Genomic DNA, 13939 nt, shown 5'->3' on the forward strand with positions numbered 1-13939 from the left:
GGAGGAAAGCAGACCCGAAGTCACTGGAACAGAAAATTCTGGTTCCTGACTACCCAGAGCATAATTCCAAAGACAGAAGTACTGACTCAGTGTGAGCAAGTTCCCTGGCCCCAACCACTCCTCCCTTGGTAGAAAAGGGTATCATCAGAGGAGGCCCAGAGTGGGAGCGTCCGTAGGCCGGGGACTCTTCTGCTTTTGTCTAAGGGTGATTCTGTGTGACACCCTCCAAACTCCAATGACAGAACCCAAATCTAGGACCACTGAGCAACTGAAAGTCAGTCAAAGTGTATTCAGTGTTTTCATATAGTGATTGACAAAGATGTAAGTGGGAAAATATTTCCTCTGAAATGTTTACTTAACTAGTTGTTGTCACCTGTGTATTACCTCCTGCTCCAATGACAAAAACAATGTGCTGAATATACCAACTTACTTTGTGTTAACTTGGTTCTCACTCTCTGAACGTGGTAGATCACGTTTTCAAAAGTGGCTAATATCCTAACCCCCATGCTGTTCTAAAAATGTAGGATTGATATTCACCCTTCCCATGGAGTAATGGGATCTAGGTCCCCTCCCACCTAGTAATGGGATCTAGGTGAAAATTTGTGACTGCTTCAACCAATAGATTATGGCAAAAGCGGCCCTGTGTGATTTCCAAGTCTAGATCATAAAGATGTTATTTACTTCTGCTGTGATTTCTTGGGACTCTTACTGTTAGAGCACAGTCATCACGCTGTGAGGAAGAGAAGTGTGTACATGGCAAGGACTCGTGCATGCGTTCCAACCAACAGCCCAGCCAGCACTGTCCACCAGACATGTCCGTGAGCAAACCTTACATGATTCCTGCCCCCAGCCAGAAAGTCACCTCAAGCCTTCTGGTAACCCCAGCTGATTCCCAATGCCCTCATCAAGCCCTGCTCACACTGCAGATTACAAAATACATGATTACTATTGCTCAAAACCACTATGCTTGGGGTGACTTGTTATGCAGCAATAGGTCACTGAAATTTTATTTATAAATCTTTGCAATCACAGCTAGGTTTACTGAACTCAAGGTTGTATGTGTCATTAGGAATAGGTAATTGCTCTATTTTTTTTTTTTTTTAACTAAACTCTATACCCTAGGTGAGGCTTGAACTCACAACTCGGAGATCAAGAGTTACATGCTCTACAGGCTGAGATAGCCAGGCACCCCCTTATTAGCTCCTTAATATACCATAACCTACCTATAAAATAACTCTTTTTTTAATTTATTTTAATTTATTTTTATCTTTATTTATTTTGAGAGAGAGAGAGAGTGGGCGGGGGGGTAAGGGGGGAAGAGAGAGAGAGAGAGAGAGAGAGAGAGAGAGAGAATCTCAAGGAGGCTCCACGCTGTCAGTGCAGAGCCCGATGTGCAGCTTGAACTCCTGAAACGTGAGATCATGATCTGTGCCAAAACCAAGAGTTGGACGTTTAACCGACTCAGCCACCCAGACCAGCCACCCCAAATAACTCTTTTTTAAAATAACTTCAAAAAACATGAAACGTTAATCTTCTCTAAAACCTACAATGAATGAAGTCCCTATTTATTTTTCATTTCATTACCAATATTGAATATAGCTGATTTAGAAACTTTTCTTAACGCCCCTGGAAGCTCTACTCATCAAGCAGACACAACATGACATATTATCTTGTCATTTTCCATTTGTTTTCTTGATATAGTTTTATTGTATGCATTTCACTTTTATAAATGGCTTCCCTCCCAGACATGAGGATTTGCCTCGTACTTTCATATAACATTTAGATTTAAAATTATGTAAATAATATTTTAAAAAACAAAGCCAAAAGCATATTAATGTCATTAAGATTTCCTAAAAATTACATGATACATACCTATTTCTAAAATCTGAAAAACTCAAAACATCTAAACCTAGAAGAAACGGTCCAAAAATGGACTCATGTCAATATGTCAATTGATTTTTTTATGAAGATGCAAAGGCAATTTAATAGATAAAGCACAGTCATATCAACAAATAGTGCTGGGACAACTGGATAGCCATAGGCAAAAAAAAAAAAAAAAAAGGATCTTGATCTATAAGTTATAAAAAATCAACTCAATATGGGCCATAGACTTAAACGTAAAATGTTAAAACTATAAAACTTTTAAGAAAATATGGGAGAAAATATTTGTGACTCTAGATTAGGGAAAGAGCTCTTAAACACAATAAAAATGCAACCCATAAAAGAAAAAAAATGATAATTGGACTTCATCAAAATTATAAGCCATTTCTGAGAAAGTGTAAAGAGAAGAGACAAGAAACTGACTAAGAGCAAATGTTTTCAGATCTCAGATCTAACAAAGAACTTACATCCAGAATATATAAATAACTCCCTAAACAATAAGAAAACAACACCCAGTTTAAATGATGGCCAAAGTATTTGAATACTTCAACAAAAAAATGTAAGGATGGCAACTAAGCACATGAAAATGATGTTCAACAACATCACTCATTAGAGAAATACAAATTAAAATTACAATGCGGTACCTCTGCATACCGATTAGAATGACTAAAACAAAAAAATGATACCACCAATTTGTATACTTTTTTTTTTTAATTTACATCCAAGTTAGTTAGCATGGAGTGCAATAATAATTTTAGGAGTAGAATCCAGTGATTTATCCCCTACATATAACACCCAGTGTTCATCCCAACAAGTGCCCTCCTTAATGCCCCTTGCCCATTTAGTCCATCCCCAACCCACAACCCCTCAAGCAACCCTCAGTTTGTTCTCTGTATTTGAGTCTCTTATGTTTTGTCCCCCTCCCTGTTTTCATATTATTTTTGCTTCCCTTCCCGTATGATAATCTGTTTTGTATCTTAAATTCCACATATGAGTGAAGTCACATGATATGTCTTTCTCTGACTAATTTCGCCTAGCATAATACACTCTAGTTCCATCCACATTGTTGCAAATGGCAAGATTTCATTCTTTTTTACCACTGAGTAATATTCCATTGTGTATATATATATATATATATATATGTATATACATACACCACATCTTCTTTATCCGTTCATCTGTCAATGGACATTTAGACTCTTTCCATACTTTGGCTATTATTGATAGTGCTGCTATAAACATTGGGGTGCATGTGACCCTTTGAAACAGCACACCTGTATCCTTTGGATAAATACCTAGTAGTGCAATTGCTGGGTAGTAGAGTAGTTCTATTTTTAATTTTTTGAGGAACCTCCATACTGTTTTCCAGAATAGCTGCACCAGTTTGCATTCCCACCAGCAGTGTTAAAAGAGTTCCTCTTTCTCCACATCCTCGCCAATATCTGCTGTTGCCTGAGTTGTTAATTTTAGCCATTCTGACTGAGATAACATCAAATGTTGACAAGGACTCAGAGCAACAGGAATTCTCACTATTGGGAGGAAAGCAAAATAGTATAATCACTATGGAAAATAGTTTAGCAGTTTTTTTATAAAGTTAAATATACGCTTACTATATGATCCAGTAATCCTATTTCTAGGTATACACCCGAGAGAAATTAAAACTTTATGTTCACACAAAACCTTAATAGCAACTTTATTCTCAATTGCTGCAATCTGGAAACAACCCAAATATCCTTCATCTAAATGGCTGAACAGTGGTACCATCCATACAACAGAATACTACTCCACAATAAAAAAGGAACAAAATATTAATGCACACAGGAAGTTAGATGGATATTTAGAGCATTGTCATGAAAGAAAAAAATCCAAAGGTGATTATCTAGATAATTCCATTTATAATAATTCAGGTAAAGGCAAAAATGTAGGGACAGGACAGGTCAGTGGCTGTGGGCAGTGGCGGCCAGGGGTCAGAGAAGGAAAGATTTGTTTGACTACAGTGGCATTAGCACAAGGGAATGTTTCAGGGAGATAGAACTGTTCTGTACCCGGGCAGTGGTGGTGGAGACACAGCCTAAGTATTTGTCAAAACTCATAAAACTGTATATAAAGTGAATTTTACTGTATGTAAATTTTTAAAAATTAAAAACTCGAAACCAGTTACATCAATGTATTGCTATATTATTCATGGCCTTGTTCTTCCATTACTTCACTGTCTGAAGGAAATTATCCTCTTTTGTTACTAAAATACCTTACATAACATGAAAATTCAAAATATAAGTTATCTTGACAACCATAAACAAAGAATGGAATTGATATTAGAAGTATTGAAAAACTTGAAAATATAAGCCTATTGTTTGTTTGTTTACACCTGTTCCAGAAGACTCTCCATTAACCCAACTCATTTTCAGAATTTTTAAAAATTTTTTTAATGTTTTTTCATTTTGATAGAGACAAAGAGTGAACGGGAGAGGGGTAGAGAGAGAGGAAGTCACAGAATCTGAAGCAGGCTCCAGGCTCTGAGCTGTTAGCACAGAGCCCAATGTGGGGCTCGAATTCACAAACCGTGAGATCATGACCTGAGCAGAAGTTGGACGCTTAACTGACTGGGCCACCCGGGTGCCCCAAAATTATTTTTTTTCAGGACAACTGTATTAACAGCAGGAATAATTGGAGAGTCCTCAGGGGTAAGCAAAAGCTAAATGAGGGCTTTAGTCTCTCAGCAACCATGACGCTAGAGAAATACTCTCTTAGAGAATACAGAAGTGAAAATGGAATTCAAGTTATTCTCGTTTGACAAATTACAATAATGAAAATTATTTCACTCTGCTATAAATTCTGCAGTTATTTTCAAGGTAACCTAAAGGAGAATGGTTACATTCTTAGCAAGAGTACTAAGACAAGCTCCCTCAAGAGTCACAATGTCTGAAAATTAGAAGGGGAATACAATAAATAATAGTGATCGTGAAACAAGGCATGATCAATTAAGACCAAGTTTGAAATCCCTAAGTTGCAACTGTCTAGCTATGACCTTGAGCAGGTAGCTCAGGTCCTCTAAACCCACATTTCTCATCTGGAAAAGAGAGAACAATACCTCCTTCATGGAACCCTTGAGAAAAACCTAGCTTAGCATCACACCTGAGTCATTATAAATATTTCATTATTATCATATATGGGAGTTGTCTAAGTTCCCACAGCATACAAAGAAGGAACACTGGTTTGCTGCCATAAATGCAAAGACACCAGTACCAACAAATCTTGGAGAAAGATTGATCATGAAATGAAAAAGACACTAAATGTTACTAGCACCAATTTCAAAGGATTTCTTATCTTTTCAATTCTCCTAGCAATCATTGCCTTGGAAACTCCCATCAGCGTTCATCAGAAAGATGGTTAAGGCCAGGAAGAGGCTAGCAAAATATCTTAACTTCAAGATGTCAATAAATACTCATTTAATTAATTGACTTAAGTTTTCTGGCAATGACCATAGGTATCATATGGGTCTCTTAATATACACAGACAAACTATTTAAAAACTTAGTTGCCGGGCGCCTGGGTGGCGCAGTCGGTTGGGCGTCCGACTTCAGCCAGGTCACGATCTCGCGGTCCAGGAGTTCGAGCCCCGCGTCAGGCTCTGGGCTGATGGCTCAGAGCCTGGAGCCTGTTTCTGATTCTGTGTCTCCCTCTCTCTCTGCCCCTCCCCCATTCATGCTCTGTCTCTCTCTGTCCCCCCCAAAAAATAAATAAACGTTGAAAAAAAAAACTTAGTTGCAAAACTACCATTTCTTAATCTTTTCTTTACAAAGTGAAAAAGTGAATAAAGAATAAACACAGGAAGAAATCCAGTAAATGTGTCTTTCTGCTGGAAACTAATCTAATGTAGATATTTATAAAGTAGGTGAAACGTCTGTACCACGTCATCTTGTATATAAAATAAAGATAAACCTTTATTTAAAAGAAGGAAAAAACTGGGGTGCCTGGGTGCCTCAGTCAGTTAGGTGACCAACTTCAGTTCAGGTCATGATCTCCAGATCACGAGTTCAAGAGCCCTACATCGGGCTCTGTGCTGACGGCTCAGAGCCTGGAGCTGGCTTCAGATTCAGTCTTTGGCTCTCTCTACATTTCCCCTGCTCTCTCTCTCTCTCTCTCTCAAAATATAAATAAACATTTAAAAATTGCTTTAATAATAAAAAAAAAGAGGGTAAAATTATGTATCTAGTATCTTAGGAACCTAAGACAGAGTATATTGATAAATTTTCTCTCCCTCAACATGACAGAATAAAGTTGAAGGTCATTTTCCCTTGACCTTCTCATTTTTGGAACCTAGATTTTAACCACGGTATGTGAAGCCACTGGACTACTTTAGCTATTTCATGCTGCATCAGTATTTTCCAAAAGCTAAGCAAAAATATTTGTCCAAAATATCAAATTGTAAAATAATACACGTAGTATCTGATATGTAATTCTAATAACATATTAAATAATTAAAAGAGAACAGAAATATATCAAATTAATGCAAACAGGAATTTGGTCATACAGTGACTTTTTAGATATATGCAGGCCTAGGTATTATTTAGGCTCATTATTAGAGGAATGATCAAAACAAAAGCTGAGAAATAAACATATTTTTAAAATAATGTGGAAAGGACCTTATAAGCAATTCAGAATTTAAATGTTTTAATGTTAGTCTTCATTAAAAATACCTACACCTGCTAATGGATAAGATTTTTGTGTGTGTCCTCTTCCTTTCTTTATCTTTAAGGCATGAAATATTACCTTATGCAGAATATATGTGTGTTGAATAAATGAATCTTCACATAACATATTCTCATTGAAATTAGACATTAAATACACTAATTTACCAATTATATTTATATTCACAAAAAGACTTTCTAAAGTATTTTTTATTTCTAAATGTCCATTACATAATTAAAATTCACTGCTTTGGAGTTCTATGCTTTCTCAATTATACTTTTTCTCTCAATCATGACTTAAAAAGAAAAAAAATTCAGATTTTAAGTCAGTTGTGATTCAATCCAGAATTGGTTTGAAAAATAATTCTTAAAGAACAAGGAAAAAAGATGTGTGAGAAACAGTGACACCGTTAAAATATACTGGGACTGGGGCCTAAAATATTTCACCACTTGCAGGAAAACACTGTTATCTCTTCTGTTTTTTTGGTTTTTGGGTTTTTTTTTTTTTTATTCCTAATTGTCTCAAAATCACTTGCAGGCAAATGGAGATACTGCAGTCAGAGGTTGTCAGTATTTTTTTTTCCACCTGCCTGGATGAATCAGGTAGAATGGAATGACCAATAATTCCAGGAGCCTATTTCTACATCCTATGCAAATTAATGCACCAATCACTAAAAGAGTGCTTCTTTAAGGTCATATAAATGAAAGTCTAACCAGAGGACACCACTCAATTACTTGAATGTTGCAGCATTATGTCATTTACACAGCTTCTAGTTAGGAGGTCCTCTAAGTAGATATCTACAAAATAACAATGACCTTCCTTACAAATTTTTTCTAGTAACTATTTGCATATATACTTTCTTAGATCAATACAAGTATTCTAAATATAGAATAAGATTTCATAGAGATTTTTATGAGTACGTATATTCTGTTTAAACTAATATATTTTTATCCTTAATGCTTATATGAATATATATACTACATATATATATACATATTTAGTCAAATAGATATAGAAATGTTTTTTCATCCTATTTTTTTGCATAGGATGTGTTTTCTCTTATATTGCAAATACCAATAATTTCACCTTCATTCTTACATGCATAAATATCACAAATATTTATCACAAAGATTTAATGATACCTGCCACCACAATTCTTCAGGAAAAAAAAAAATAGCTCCATGTGCAATTAAAAACGCATTGTCATAAAATTAGAGTCCTGTGCCCTATAAGAGTTTAAAACCCTAACAATTTCTTTGGGATACCATTTTAAAAAGTGCCATTAAAAAAAGTATACATTTTTAAGAAAGAAGATTTTAAAAAGTATACATTAATTTTTAGTTGCATTAAAAAATGCACATAAACAAAGGTTGCCCCTAAAATAGCACTACCTGTACATATTAAAATTCAAATGTGGCAAAGACCTGGTTAAGTGTCAACTAAATTTTATGGGCAGAATTTCTTTTTTCAGAAATTCTGAAGCCCCTGGTGTTCTTCATAATTTCTACACCGTCCTGAAAAAAGACCATTGTGTTGGGCATTATCTTCCCGCCCAGATAGTTTCCACAAACCAATTTTACCCTATTTCTAAACAGGAATCCAATTATCGTTGGTAAAGAGGTTGCCTCCTTGGAGTCAGTGGATCATATTTTCACACCCATGCACTACCCTGATCAGGGCTAACCCTTGCGTTCCTACGGCGATAGCCTAAAGTGGTATGTAGTTCAGGCAATGACAGCAGGAAACACACACACACACACACACACACACACACACAACTCTTTCAGATACCAAATCGCAGATCACAACCAGATGGAGTACTCCCTTGTTTTAATATTACCATACAAACAGAAAACAGGACTCATTCAAATAGCCAAAGCAATGTGCATTCCCCTCTTGCAGTATTGGGGAAAACTGTCTTTGCACACGACAGAGCAGGAACACATGTTTTCTAGTACTACATGTCTATTACAGGGCTGCAGTTGTCCGGGGTAGCTCTGTCTGAAAGTTGAGAACTGGTAAGTAACATATAGACAAGATTCCTCCTCTCCTAAGAGTGGGAAGTGAACGCTTCCGGCAGTCCCTCTCAGAGTCCTCGCTGGATTTGGGTCTGGGGTGCATTTCCACCCTGAGGGCACCGCGGGTTTCTTCTAATGGTGCAGCTCCGCAGTAGATCATGTGACATTTGGGTGTGTGCCTCTGTGCGCGACTTGGGGGGGTGGGGGGTGGGAGGATGAGTTTGCGGGGGCGGGGGGGTGTGCAGAAGTTACATGTCTGGTTTTGGAAGACGTGTTTCTCTAGGAGTGTATGTGTGTGTGTGTGTGTGTCTATGTGCCTGTGTGTGTGTCTGTGTGTGAAGTGAGATGAAGAAAAAGAGAGTGGGAGACTGGTCCTGGGCCAGGCGATGCGGCCAAGTACGCCTATGTCAGCCCCACCTCTCGCTCAGCCGCTACCCTGGGGCGAGGTCCCCGTCCTTGAGGGAGGCGAGGACAATGGGGTGCGCCCCTCCCGCACTTTGTGCACCCACCTGACGAATCCGCGGCGGGTTCGACGGAGTGGAGGCCCCGCCTTCCGGGGCCGGGGAGGTGGGAGAAGCCATCTTCCTGGTGCTCCGGGTTTCTTCCTCCTGTCACGCCCGGGTCCCCCGCGTCTCCTGGAGTCCTCAGCGTCCGGCCTGCGGCCCGCGGCCCCGCAGGGACCGGGAGACTCCGCAGCCGCCGCGCCCCGCGGCCCCGCCCGGGCCCCTCCGCCGCAGAGTGCAAGGAGCGGCCGGCCCCTTCGCTCGCCCTGGCGGAGTCCCGGCCGGAGCCCCTAGCGCCTTCCCGCGCCCACCTACCTCCCGGCCGGGAGACTCGGGGCCATGGCGGTCCGGGGTCTGGCGCGACCTTGGCCGCGAAGCCGGGCGGACGGCGGCCACTTCCCAGCGCCGCGCTCCGCGCGTGTGTCTGAATGTGTTAGCGGCGGGGCTTATTCTAGCGGCGCCGGGAGAAAGGAGGCTGCTTCCCTCGCTGCTGCCGCTATCGCCAGGAGAGCGATGAGCTCATGGACAGCTCCCAGAAATATGTCTATATGCACCACTGACTGCCGGAGTTCGGGAGGTGGGTGGGGAGAAGGAGGCTCCTCGGCTGGCGCTCCCGCATCACAGGCAGACGTTCCCCCGGGAGGCCCCCGGCCTGCAGGACACGTCCAGCTCTTCCCTGCCCATCTCCACACTCGCTCGTCTCTCTTCATTCATACAGTGCACACATTGCCTGTTCACACCCATTCTCCCCCTTCGCATTGTGATAGCCACGCACTCACCAGCGCTCACCGCTAGCCTCCACAGGCACACATTCTTTGTTCTGTCAACCACTCCCTATTGAGAAGGAGAAATTCATTTATGGACTGGACACGGCGTGAAATGCCACTGAGACTTCAACCTATGTCATCTGTGGGCTGATGAACTGCCTTAAGCAGTGTGTCCCTTACTCTTTGGGCGTTTCCCCTTCCCCAAGACCCAGCTTCTCCCCTCCCATCTTCATTCATGAGAAAGTATCCGTCAAACTACTGTCCAGGGTAGTGATGGACCCCATCCTCACTAAGGTGAAGAGAACGTCCTCTGTAGTAGCCCTGTGAAGAACTTAAAAGACAGGACCAGGTTTTGCAGACCTCAATCTGTGCAAGAACTTGTGGCAGCAGTAGTGAATCCCGCACAGGGACCAGCTTTGTTTGCATTGTTGTCTCTCAGGGATACATCTGGAGCTGTCATTGACTAAGTGCAAACCACTTTCCAAGACCTGATCATTTTTTCTCTTTATTGGCTCAGCTGCCCCACTGAGGTGGAAATGACAGCTTTTTACAGATAAGGTGACCCTCAAGAGATTAATTGTTCCCTCTCTCATGCATCAATTTCCTCTTTCTTATGGATCTCCATACAAACATATTCCCACCTTTAAAAAAACAAACTTTACCACAGATACGCTCCCCTTACTCCTATCCCCCAGCTAATATTTCAGTTGATTATACCTCTTTCAGCAAGATCTTCAACAAAGTTCCAATACCTCCCATTCTTATCCTTACACTCTCCACTAAAGCTTCTTATAGAAGCTTTCCTCCATTTATTCCACCAAACTTCCTATTGCCAAGATTCCCAGTGATGTTCATGTTACCAGGTCTAATGGTCAATTCTCAGTCTTCATTTGGCTTGACCGCTAAATGATTTTTTCAAATGTTTTATTTATTTATTTTGAGGGTGGGGGAGGCGAAGAGAGAGAGAATCCCAAACAAGTTCCACTTTGTCAGCACAGAGCCCGTCTCAGGGCTCAATCCCACCAATCGTGAGATCATAACCTGCGCAGAAATCAAAAGTCAGATGCCCAACCCACAGAGCCACCTCAGGCACCCCTAAAGGATATTTTTTTTAATTGAAGTATAGATTGCATGTAATATTATATTAGTTTCAGGTGTACAACAGTGATTTAACAATTATATACATTATGAAATGCTCATAAACATGACTGTAAAAAAAATCCATTCCTCTTGATCATCTTCTTAACTCACTGGTACTTCTCTTCTGTCCCCTTTACTATTTCTTTCTCATCTTCCAGACCTCTACACTTTGAAATATCAAAAAGTTCAGTCCTGGTCCACCTTTTCTTCTCTATTTATACTCACTTTGTTGTTGATCTTAAGATGACCTCAGTTCTATGGCTTTAAATAGAATCTGTATTATGGGGTGCCTGGATAGCTCAGTCAGTTGAGCCTCCGACTTCGGCTCAGGTCATGATCTCACGGCTTGTGAGTTTGAGCCCCATGTCGGGCTCTGTGCTGATGGCTCAGGGCCTGGAGGCTGCTTCAGATTCTGTCTCTCAATCTCTCTCTCTCTCTCTCTCTCTCTCTCTCTCTCTCTGCCCCTCCCCCACTCATGCTCTGTCTCTGTCTCTCAAAAATAAACATGAAAAAAAATTTTTAAGTTAAATAAATAAATAAATAAATAAAATCTGTATTCTGATACATATTCCCAAATGTGTATCTCCACCCCCAAATTCCCCTATTAAGTTTAAACTCCTACTGCCAACTAATTCCTCCTCTACCTGGATATCTAGGAGTTTCAAGCTTACCAGATGCAAAACTGAGCTCCTTTTTATCCTCCCCTCCCAAATCAACTGCTCAGCTATAGCTCTACCCATCCTTCAGATGTTCAGGGCAAAAACCTCCAAGATATTCTTAATTCCTTTCTTGCTCCCACGATCCACATTTGATCTAACAGCAAATCCTATTGGTTCTATGTTCATGCAGCATTTCATCACTTCGTTTACTAGTCTCTCTAGCCCAAGCCACCATCATCTTTCATTTGCCTGATAGCACAAGTCTCTAATCAGTCTGTATTCTCCACCCTTGCTCCTCACAGTTGGCTTGTAATGGAGCAGCTGGCCAATGCTCAAAGACCTCTTATGTCTATTCATCTCACTCAGAGTCAGAGCAAACGCCTCTTGATATAAGATAAAGTCTATGTAATCCATCTTCCATTCCTGCCCACCACCTTGTTTCTACTTCTTGAGCATTCCAGGCCTACTCTGGTTTTGGCCCTTTGGACTTAAACCACTTCTCCAGAAGATATCATCATAGATCATTCCCTTACTTCCTTCAGGCCCCTGTGCCAATATCACCTTATCAGTGAGGTCTCCTTGGTGAATTATGTCTCCCAAAATTCATATATTGAGTCATAACCCCCAGTACCTCAGAATATGACCTTATTAAGAAACAGAGTGGTTGCAGATGTAGTTAGTTAAGATGGGGTCATACTGAGTTGGCCTCTAATCCAATATGACTGGTGTCCTTATAAAAGGGGGAGATTTAGACACAGAGACACACACACAGGGAGAGCACCATGTGAATATGCAGACAGAGATTGGGATGATGCATTTCTAAGCCAAGGAATGCCAACAAACTACTAGAAGCTGGAAGAGTGGCAAAGACCAGATTTTCCCTCACAGCCCTCAGAAGAACCCACTCTGCCAACATTGATCCCAGATTTCTAGCCTCCAGAACTGAGAGAGAATAGATTTCCTCTGTTTAAGCCACACATTGGACTCTGTGCTGATAGCTCAGAGCCTGGAGCCTATTTCAGATTCTGTGTCTTCCTCTCTCTCTCTGCCCCTCTCCCGTTCATTGTCTCTCTCTCTCTCTCTCTCTCTCAAAAATAAACATTAAAAAAATTTTTTTAAAAGTGCGTCAGGAAAGTGTGAGCTATTTCAAGTGGGTTAAGTAAAGACATGATTCAGTCCTTTGAATATAAGGTATTCAAAGTACAATACCTCTCTTTTCCCTATGCATCCCATCTATCCATTCATGTACACAAACACTCAAAACCTGCTTCAACCTCTTCATTCTTAATCTGCATAAAGAGTCTCGCTGTCGACTGAGTCACTCAAACTAGAAACTTTAGTGTCATTCTCAACCTCTCTACATCTCTCACACTCTATAATCTCTCACCAAACCCTGTGAATTCTAATATGGTAAAGTCCTGCTTCTTTTTCTCCATATCCATGGCTTTAGTCCAGGTTAGTTCAGCTACACTTAGTGTGTTATTGTAGCTTCTTAATAATGGCCCTTCAGAGCTTTTTCTATTCTGAAACATCTTGCATAATTCAGTCAGAGTATCTTCCTTAAAAACAAAAACAAAAACAAAAAACCCTCCCATTTCAAAAGCCCTGATGGCTTTCTGTTGCCCTCAGGATGAAATCTACATCCTTTCACTTTGAAATAAAAACCCTTCTTAATATTAATATACTTTTTTAATGCTCAGGAAGATTTCCTAAGAATGATAGCTATAAAAAATTTTTAAAAGAAGTGGTAGATTTTCCTACATAAAATTATAAAACTTCTTTACATTAAAACTCACTCTATTATAGGGTATGAAAATATTTATGAATATGTATTTGTGTGTGAACAGAAAAAACTTAAAAGCTAAATGACCGAGGGCAGCTGGGTAGCTCAGTCAGTTGAGTGTCAAGTCTTGATTTCAGCTCAGGGCATAATGCTAGGGTCATGGGATAGAGCCCTGCTTTGAGCCCTGCATTAGGCTCCAAGCTGGGCCCGGGCCCTGTTTGAGATTCTCTCTGTCTCCCTCTGCCCTTCTGCCTTATTTCCCGCTCATGCTAGCTCCCAAAAAAAACAAAAAAAATTTTTAAAGAGAGGAGGACTTTTAGGAGAACTCACAAAAGAATAGTAATTTCTAATAAACAGATGAAAAAAAATGTTTAGCCTCTTCTGTAATAAAAGAAATGCAAATGAGAAACTACTATTTTCATGTTTAAATTGGCAGAAAAGAGAATTTTAAGCAATGAAAATCCCTCCAGAGCTTCCAAAAGAATTCTGAAGAATAT

General features: G+C 40.1%; 1 protein-coding gene across 1 annotated transcript in view; it reads right to left on the reverse strand.

Annotated features, from left to right (window-relative positions):
- Nucleotides 1–9298, reverse strand: part of ANK2 (ankyrin 2) — a 682786-nt gene extending 673488 nt beyond the window's left edge. The window contains exon 1 of the mRNA XM_045469598.1: nucleotides 9100–9298. Within this exon, the coding sequence (XP_045325554.1) occupies nucleotides 9100–9171 (72 nt within the window). The 5' untranslated portion in view covers nucleotides 9172–9298. The remainder of the gene's footprint in view (nucleotides 1–9099) is intronic.
- Nucleotides 9299–13939: the final 4641 nt, after the last annotated feature.

This window comes from Leopardus geoffroyi, chromosome B1, assembly GCF_018350155.1.
Source record: "Leopardus geoffroyi isolate Oge1 chromosome B1, O.geoffroyi_Oge1_pat1.0, whole genome shotgun sequence".
NCBI lineage: Eukaryota > Metazoa > Chordata > Mammalia > Carnivora > Felidae > Leopardus > Leopardus geoffroyi.